The sequence below is a fragment of the Solanum pennellii genome, chromosome 2 (assembly GCF_001406875.1).
Source record: "Solanum pennellii chromosome 2, SPENNV200".
NCBI classification, from domain to species: Eukaryota; Viridiplantae; Streptophyta; class Magnoliopsida; order Solanales; family Solanaceae; genus Solanum; species Solanum pennellii.
In genome coordinates this window covers 50728884-50739211 of record NC_028638.1, presented here as the reverse complement: position 1 = coordinate 50739211, position 10328 = coordinate 50728884, and the positions used below count along the sequence as shown (strand labels likewise).

At 33.4% G+C, this 10328-nt stretch overlaps 2 protein-coding genes across 2 annotated transcripts; both read right to left on the bottom strand.

The window, feature by feature from the left end:
- Positions 1–845: 845 nt before the first annotated feature.
- On the bottom strand, positions 846–4906 carry LOC107008923 (probable prolyl 4-hydroxylase 10). The gene is made up of 8 exons (XM_015208137.2): positions 4509–4906; positions 4332–4419; positions 3811–3908; positions 3586–3683; positions 2347–2476; positions 2078–2265; positions 1811–1897; positions 846–1091 (listed from the first exon to the last, which is right to left on the bottom strand). Exons 1-7 carry the CDS (start codon positions 4694–4696, stop codon positions 1824–1826), a joined length of 864 nt encoding a protein of 287 aa, XP_015063623.1. The 5' UTR covers positions 4697–4906; the 3' UTR covers positions 846–1091; positions 1811–1823.
- A 2362-nt stretch (positions 4907–7268) lies between these two features.
- Positions 7269–10075, bottom strand: LOC107011781. Its single transcript, XM_015211425.2, has 4 exons — positions 9171–10075; positions 8727–8978; positions 7744–7874; positions 7269–7650 (listed from the first exon to the last, which is right to left on the bottom strand). Exons 2-4 carry the CDS (start codon positions 8958–8960, stop codon positions 7512–7514), a joined length of 504 nt encoding a protein of 167 aa, XP_015066911.1. The 5' UTR covers positions 8961–8978; positions 9171–10075; the 3' UTR covers positions 7269–7511.
- Positions 10076–10328: the final 253 nt, after the last annotated feature.

Genomic DNA, 10328 nt, shown 5'->3' with positions numbered 1-10328 from the left:
CATTATATTGTGGGGTTCAATTTCAAAATGAAATGTAAAAGAATTGTGTAGCTCTATTTTTTCAAAGGAGTAGTTGAATTATTTATCAGCGATATCTTTCGGTAGATTTGTGTTCCAGTCTCTTCTCTTTTCTTTATTTATATATTCAGTTAACTTATTGCTAATGATTCATTATAGGATTGTCTTGCCATTTTTTCAAGTTGTTGCTGCAACTTGCAGATCGAATTGACCTAGAGAGCCAAAGCCTACACAAATCTAGAATGTTGTATGAACTGATAAATGAAATACCAGAGATCTAGTTTTTGGGATTGCACATGTATATGTGCTACAGGCGGAGCTTTTGCCATGTGGGCCACATTCATCTATATTTAGTAACCCTTTTATTGTTTGTTCTTTTGGAGACTAATTTCTTTCGATTAATGAAGATATTACTCCGGTATTTTCAATGGATTTTTTTCTAAGAATAGAACGAGAGTGAGGAATAAAAATCAACAATCAACTTATCATTTTTAATGTCCCACGGTTCTGCTAGTTTAGAAAGTAAAACACCACCAAAGGCAAGCACTAGGGTCAAGAAATTTAAAACTCGTATTTAAAAATTAAATCCTGTCGTAATATTTTTAGGTAAGTTGAAATATTCTTCCCAACTAGTAAAATGTACTACCAAAAAGTTAATATCTCAAAAAGGTTCCTTCTTGGCATGATTTTGATAATGATCAGTGGAACTCACATATTTTATTTGATTAGTCAATTGTTGTGTAGCCTTCCTTCCTCTGTTTTTAGAGTTTGAGGTGAAAGATGTTTACCATCCGAATAACAATACGTATCGTTGCCATCTTTGTGAATTTACCAATTTTGCTACTTTTTACTTATAAACTTGCTCAGAAATCGAATGAAGCTTCTCACATCTTTATTGTTCCAATTAAACCCACAGATGAAAACACAATTTTACAGAAAAGAAAGGAACAAAATGTTGAGAATGAGTACTATCAAAGTAAAATTGAAGCTTCATGTGTGGTGGCTCTATTCAAGACTATCCTCCTTTTGATACAAATGGCACAACAGCGACTGCATCCAAACTCAAAACTGACCTGCACAACCATATCTATTAAGTGGCATATCAATTTTGTAGAAATTAATAAATCACATAAACAAGCAAATATTTGAGAAGTAGCACTAAATTTAAAGGTTGTAGAAGTCCTTATTTCCTTTCTGTTTCACAAGGACTCTACAAATATTTCGCACTGCATTCCTGTGATTTCTGTTGTGTAGAAAAGCATGATGACATATTGATCACATAACCATAGCCTAGAATCCTACTCTTAATCTGCATCATCAAATTCCTTCCCTGAACTCAAATCATGTCACAAACTGCTCGGTAACTGTTTCCAGAAAACAGCACTGGAACTTTTCTTCTTTCCGTCACAATATACACCATGCTGCAATCTCAGCATAGGCTTCATCGGCACTCAAAGGTACACAAGGTATAGACACCCCTTCCCACAAATAAACATTTTCTCATGCATGACTGCAAACTTCTAGGATGGTACACAGAAAAAAATTACACTAATTGTTTATTTCAAGGACTTAGTACTAAGTTTATGGGTCTCAAGGATCAATACTAAAACACCAAACCAAATGGGAAAATGTGGGAAGAGTTAAAAAAAAAGACCGCCGAAAAGCTACAGCAAGATTCATCAACATAAATGCAAAGTACTAGCAAATAAAACAAGTTGTGTACATATAAGAAGACTGCAGAGGGTGCACATATTTTTTGTGTATTAAATACCACTCAGGCGAAAATGTTTACCTATAGCAGTAGGTTAAGCCTTGTATTCATGGACGCGCATCCATTTTGTAGATGACCATTTGTTACCTTTAATTACAGGGCACCCACCTAAAACAAGACATATGCAATACTACTTAGTTGCCAATCAAATAAACATTGCTCATTACTCCAGAATACAATATAGCAATTAAAACTTTGTGAGCTAGAAGATGGATGTCAGTAATCAATAATCAAGTTCTCAATGTTCAGCACCCATTATCCGTATCTGCTTGTATGCAGATTACTCACCATGCAAACTTGATGGATCTAGAACTGCATCAGGCTTCATGCTCCAGAAAAGCAATGCGTCACCCATCTTTGGTTTTACAGAGAGTCCACCTTTTCCACATACAGATAGTTCATTCCACCAAGGGACTGCACTATAATTTCCCTTTGCAGCTGGGAATACTGTTTCGCCCCCTTCATCAACATCTGACCTGCAGCACGCCAAGAGAATTGTCTAAGGGATTCCACGAGAATACATTAAGAATAAACCTTGCCGGGAAAACGTCACTTACAAGTACATTAAAACCGTCGCAATGCGTTGACCCCCATTTTTAGTGTTAAACTCATCAAGAAAGTAATCGTAGTGGGGCTCATACTTTTGCCCCACTTCGTAGTGGAGAATTTGCAGACCTTCACCGTGCTCTGTAGACAGAAGCAGACACATCAATTCACATGCAGTTTAAGGCATTACATGATGACAAAGAGTCACATAGATCACTACTGAAAGAGGCAATTTGAGCACGTCTAGTAGTGCCGTCCAAACGAATCACTGGTTAAGCATCAAGATGATGCATCTAGTTTAAGGTTCTTCTTAAAAAAAGTTAATGAACACTTAGGTTCATAGAATAAGTTATATCTCTGAATGTGTAAGGAGCAGAAATGAATCTAGTGGTTGACACTAATAATGCCTGGAATAGTCACTAACTAATTAGTAGACTTACACTAGCAAGATAGGCCACTTACTACTTGACTTTGGACATTATACTACATTCATACTCATCCCCCGCCACCATCCTCAATTCAATGCATATTAAATCAGCATCCAACAACAGACCAAAAATAACGCATCCAATTTTATATTGGACAATGCATACAACTCCAGAAATCATCAATACGACGAAATTAAATTAATTGGTTGGAAATGTAAGGCTCTTTCTGTTGGATCTCTAAAAGATCATTCCCCTTGGTGTACATCCATATTTAGCATAATGAAATTCCTAACAAATGTATACAGTATATTTCTATTACTGGTGATGCCAGAGAAAGCTGTCCAATTTCCTTAAATTATGGACAAATAGTATTACTCCCTCAAGGTCCAATCTGTTTTGGAATAATTTGACAGACATGGTTTAGAAAAGGAAAACAAAAAAGACCTTGACGGACATTGTAAATATGAACAAAATACCAAACTAACGTTAGACCAAAAAAATGGAGCACAACGAGTCAAGTCAATAGAAAATGGGAATGTAAAAATTATTCAGTTTCTAAATATAAAGGTGCTGGGACGGTAAAGGACGGCAAACAAAACAGTACCAAAGAAATAGTGACAGAGAGAGTACATTAGATAACACCATTAAATAGAGTTCATCAAAAAAGGAAGAACTAATTAGTGAACTAGGAAAAACCATTTTCAGACACCTCAAGCTTTATTAAATGACTATTCTTTCCATAACAGCTAGAGGGGAAATGATCCTTCGGTAATAAGATGCATATTCATCGAGTTACATCCTTCGTTAAAAGGAATTGCATACCTACTGGTATGAAGGTGAAATCTGCAATCCTTTTCTCAATATCCCTGATCACCTTATCACGCCCTCTTGCAAGAAATGTTCCAGAACTGGTTCGGACTCTGGCGGGGAGGGAATATCAGGAGAAAAGAATTAGAGAATAAATGATGGTACTAGAATTAAATATCCATAATCCTCAGCATTACAACCTAGCTCGACAATCCCCGGGTATGTAAATAATATGCTTACCTGCTGTCCATACTCTTGCCAGTAGAACTATCTACGACACTTGACTTTTGCATGTGAGGCTTGGCAAGACTAATCAGATACTCACATTCCTCCTTGGACTGCCAAAGAGATAACAATAAAATTAGGGCAATGAATCTGATTGATAGCAGTAAATGTATCAATCAATAGATCAACACCAGTATCATATTCATAGTTGGAAAAAGAAACTTTGGCATTGAAAACTTCCATTTGAGCATGATTTTTATTGAAAGAAAATCCAATCAAATCAATTCTCCTACAGATTTCTGTGACATTCTTTTCTTCTTTTTTTTCCATACGCTAAGCAGCAACAGAATCCCGATAAAAAATTTCACAAATCACAAACTAATTGTTGGTAAAACAAGAAATTTCTAATTTTCTACAAACTGAGGCATAGCTGTAAGCATAAAATTGACAAAGAAATATAGGTGTAAGATAACTAGTAGCAGACATAAACACAATGTAACACTAATTGTAAGAGATGAAATCTTTAAGAGAGATACCAAGAAGTTATGGTAAACGTAGGCTCTTGGTTCCGAAGAAATCACTTCAACCCACTGATCAGTTTTTCCATCGTCGTCATCATCTTGTCTGCGACCAAAAACAAGAACCCCCATCAAAGTTCATCAGATCCCTAAAACAAGAAAAAAGAACAAAGACAATCACAAATGAATGGGTACCTTTGAACTGTATTGTGGGCTATAGAGGTGAGATCGTGTGCTTTCTGAGAGCCCCTGTGAAAGGAGATAATTCGGAAAGCAAGAAGAATGAGAGCGAAAAATGACAACACAATAATCCCACCAAAGATTAGTGTAGAATTCGACGATTTTCGAGGCCCCAATCGAGAATGCCTTCCTTTCACTGCCATTGCTACTCAAACCCCACGATGAAATCTGCAAAATCTTGAAATTTTTGAAGATCTAATCTACAACTTTGATCAGCTAATGCAACTCGGCAAAGAAATGGAAACAGTGGGTTTTAAAATTTTGACTAATCAAACACAGATTTTGTTTATTTGTTTATTTTCGGTAAAACAGTGTATTTATCCTTGCAGACTTTCTGTTGTAATCTGTATGACAGATGGATGCATTACTACTTACTTACTACGCCTAATTTAATCTTTACATTTTTTGTGTTGAACTTTATACTTCACCCAAAAAATAAAAAACTTATCTATTCATTTTTAATATTTGTTTATTTCAGAAACATATTTAAAATCACAAGATTTTATAAAAATTTACTTTCTTAAATGCTGTATCTTTTTATTTATTTTTTAATCTTGTATTGAATTATAATAGAACAAGTATATGAAAATAAATGGAATGTTTTAATAAAACAAGTAGTTTAATGTATTAAGTTTTCGAATTATAACAATTTATTGTATAAAATCTTATTCTATATTCTTGTAAGACACTATTTTCACAGTTAAAAGCATTTAATTATAATTTTAATTATTTGATGTAATATCAAATAAAAATAAGTCATATTTATCATAACTCTTCCAAAAAAAATTCTTTAGATGGTAGACCACTACATTTGCTACATCCTACCTATGATAGTATTTAGTTGCACCATATTTTCTTCTTTCAAAACTATTTAGTTCATGAAACTCAATTAGATGGTTATTAACTAATGGGAAAAGGGTCTGATATACCCCTCAATTTTGTTATTTGGAGCTGATATACCTCTTGTTATGAAAGTGACTTATATATACCCTTACTTATAAACAAATGGCTTACATATACCCTTTTCCTCTAATGGAAATGAAAAAAAAGATAATTTAAATCTAACTTTTTATTATTTTTTTCTACAATATATAATCCATATGAGTAAATTTAATCCTCGTCAAACATATTTTTTTGACTTTTTTTTTGTTTCAATGACTAATTTAGAATTATTATTTTAATAATCAAATTTATTTATGTTTCACGAATATTCTTATAAAACTTATTATATATGAGTGACTTTCATAACAAGAGGTATATCAGTTCCAAATAACAAAATTGAGGGGTATATCAGACCCTTTTCCCTTAACTAATTGGCATAAAACTTTTTTCCTTAACCATGCTTAGTGGGGAAACAAACATTCCATGTTTTCTTACCCTTACCCTCTTTTCAAGGTATATTTGGGTAACACATCATGGTTTTGTTTCTTTTTATTTTAAAACTTTTTTTTTCTTTTTTAAAATTTGAATATTTTAGATATGATTCTGATAATGTGATAGAATTAAAACTTTTTTTTTCTTTTTTAAAATTTGAATATTTTAGATATGATTCTGATAATGTGATAGAATTACTCCACCCTTATTTATAGATTTTAAGTTCAAACTTTTAGCGTGAAAAAAATTATTTTGAAATAAACAAAAAAATTATGTTGAAATAAACCATACAGTATATAATTCAAATATAATTAAAGCTTGAATGGACTCAGAATAATTAAGCTACGCAGATATTCATTACTCTTTTACACCATTTAGTTTGTGATTATCGTTGTACATGCATCTCCACTATTATAATTAATTTCAAAGATTCTCGCAAAACAATATTAATAATTTCAATTCTAGTAGATAGCACTTTCAACTTGTCTTATCTCTACTCTGTATTTCCTCCCACCTTCGTTCAATTTTAAACTATATCTTGTATTTATTATTTTTTATACTATATTTAGTATTTATTATTTTTTAATTAATACGTGAAAAGAGTTGAAGCGAAACATAAATTAGGATGAAGAGAGTGTAAGTTTGGAGCAAATTTTCAATAATAGTAAATCAGTAAGTTGCATTAAGGAAATCAGATCGAATTTACAGTTGTCAATGGAAGACTTGGCTGAACATAATGGAAAAATCGTGCTTTAATTTATTTTTTTTATTTATGTGTTTAACAAAATTATGTTTATCCTTGCAGGAATTATTTTTGCAAAATTTCTCAGTCAACTACCATCATCAGCCTAACTAATTTGAAAAAGTATTGATTCACAAATTTTTGACTCCTCATCGATATATAGGTCCCCAGGATATATATAATTGACTAACAGACGAAAATAAATAACTATATATCAATGGAAACAATTTTTTATATATATATTTTATCAGTGTAATTCAACTTAGATAGATACATTATAGATACCTGTATATATTTCGTATCAAAAGCATATAAATACCCATTTAGAAGTGAGTAAAAGGTTATATCATAGACGAATCTAGAATTTAAAGTTTATAAATTCTTAACGATTATAAAAAATTTTAAAAAAAAAATTTTAATCCAGAGAAATCCAATCCTCGCTAAAGAGAGTAATAAAACTTAAGCAAATTATTACTTAGCCAAGAGCTTACGTTGTTAATGGATTACTACACTCGATACCCTAGATCTTCCCTTGGTCACTATCACAAGAAGCTCAATTTGTGAGCAAAATGATAATATATGACTTGTTCTGCCAAAACTTGATGAATTGAAAGCTGAAATAGATGGAGTATCTACAATAATAGAACCATTATTTATTAACAGTAATTTCTACCACAGGTGCAGCAGAGTAGTTCACAACCCCAATACAATAACTTCAATGATCATACTTCCTTTGAGGATCACACACTTGAGCAAACAATGATATATATACAAGCACAATATACAAACATACATGAAACATGACTTGTGTGTGTGAAGCCTTGAACGGCGTCATGAATTGGCTAGAAGATCCCAAAGGTGCTTGTGACTGGTGGAGGTGGAGCCTTGTAGCAATATAGTTGCGGAATATAAGTGGAACCGTGGCGTTCCATGGACTTCAGTGCAGGCTGGTTTAGATATGCATATTTGCTCTTTGTCCACCTGCAACTCTCAAATATGTAAGCGGACAAAGTAGCTGAGCATCAATTACTGAATCAGATTTTTATCACAAGTACATAGTTACGTCTCACTTACCAGTCCTTTATACCAACTCTCTTCTCCTTCATGTTCTCATTGATTTCGGAGATGTTCTTAGGTACCATTTCGTTCTCCATGTCATCATTATCCACCTTCAAGGAATACACAAAGTATTTGTATTCCTCCGCCTTAACAAAACCAACAATATGTAAGCAAGTTAATTCGAAATAATGGAATCCAAATCAACTACTATAATAATGGAATCATCATTTTTTTCTATGCTTTCTCACAATCAAACATCACACTTCACAAGGTATCCTCGAGAAAAATAAGTATTTCCCCCTATCGATCAGGAGATGGGATGCTATTTGTACATCAGTTGCCTGTAGTAGATTACAGAGCAATATACAGAGTTGTCAATTGACCTGCTATCAATCTTTAATAGTACAAGTTCCAGATTAATCTTCACAGTTTCTACAAATTAGTAGTGAGATAAGGAAAAGCTAGGTCACTGTCATTGGTTATATTTATCACCAAGTGCAACTTATGAATCTCTTTTAACTTATATTATATTCATAATGAGACAGAAAATAACAATGGATCTTCATCCAAAACATTTTTTTAATCATCTTTGTATAGTAGCCTATTGGGACCATGTATATATAATAATAAGCTTTTGCTTATGGGCATAGAAGTATAGTAGTTGTCCATCAATTAACTATTATTATTGGCCCTTTCAGCTGAATATATGACTTTTAAGGAATCCTTTTAGATGGACAACACGCAAAGAAAGTGGAACACTCAAGTATTATCTATTCAAAGTATGGAAAAGTCGCAGAGTCATATTGTGTGATTTTGACATATCTCCCACTTACTATGCTTTATCAAAAGATTTATGGCAAACAGGACATGGATCAGGATAAGGAAAGATCCAATTTAATATGCACTATTTACCTATAATTATTCACAAAGTGTATGTACATGACATGATTCATCTATATATAAAAAGGAACAGTGATAAATTGATTTGAAAACTTTACCGAGAGATTGCGCGCCCTGATTCTGGCTGCAGCCTTGATGGCATCAAGGAAGTGGTCTTCTTCAGTCTTGCGCTTCTGCTTCCAATACTTAGCAATCTCCTGTTTGGTATGGCTTGGTGTTGTCACTTTCCTGCCAAGAAGAAACCTGGACGTTGGTGGTGGTGGTGGAGGTGCTGGAGCGATCTTCTTTGACTTTTTTCCATCAGCTATACTTTTGCCTTCCCTTTGCTTCATGATTTCAACAGATTCTTGCTGGATATCAAGATTATGAGATGATGACGAATATATTTATGTACTACAGTTGCAACAACAGGACTGCAAGTTGTGACCTCTCAGTAGGGACGGATTTTAGACTAGTTGGTCAGAGTCAGAACAGTGCACCATACCAACAAACAAAAATCAAGATAGAATCACAATTTTGGGACTAGATGTTGGAGGACTTACAGGTTTGATGTACAATAGAGTCAGCAAATAACAGAAAACTATGCTGCAGAAATTGCTGATACTTGATCTAGACAGACGCCTTTGAAAACTGTGAAGGAGTCTTTATGCTTGATTATGGCAAACTTGCGGATATATATTTACGATATATGACAATAGAATATGACCATGATGGAAGACCTTTAAGCCACTTGCTTAATTAACTAAGAAATTAGAAAACGGCCTGTCATTACAATTTATCCTTATGTCAGCAATTTGGTGGGGCATCATCAGTTAACCACCACCCTTGTCTCTGTTTTTTTGTGTGTCGTGATAAAAATTTCTTTCCCAAAAAGCAACATAGTTTCCATCGCAAGTGCATTGCTAAAAATGATATTGGATGGATACTTTTGACGGCTATAGTGGACAATATGCGCTACTTCAAAATTTTACAACACACCTGAAAAGATTAGTTTCTTCTATTCAAATATCGAGATCTTATCTTATCCTATCCTCTCACACAGTAAGTTATCAGCGCATCTTGCCAGAAATACAAAAACCAACCTTGAGCAGTCACTGAAATGAAATCATAGAAATGAACACCAAACATTCTGATTTACGCGGTGTTAGATTGAAATAATCCCACAATTCAACTGGTACTATTGGAATGGCTGGTTCTTGATAACTACATTCTCAATTTTTACAGTCAAAACTCCTATCTATTACAATTTCTACATTCATCATGACGGTTCAGATTACACTGGTGCATAGATTGGGTCGATGAGGAAGAAAGGGAGATTAAAAACAATAAAGATCGCACTCATAGTTGATTTTAACGCAGAGTAGCGTAAGCATCTCTTCCTCAAGCTTCATAAAATATTCAAGAGAGAGAATATAACACGGTATAGTCCCACCCACATAAATTATCATTCACTTTATTGTGGCCCATCCGCCAATAAGAGAGCACACTTAAAAATAAAATAATGCAACGTAGATTGCTTTTGCTTATGTGAGCAGATATAGAATACAAATCAATATTGAACTAATAGTCTATCAGAAACAATTATATGATCTCACTTGTGAAATTACAGTAAGGAATCGTTTGGTAGAATATATTAAGAAAAACAATGCATGTATTATTATTGTGTATTACTAGTACCTTGTTCGGTATACTTTTTCAAC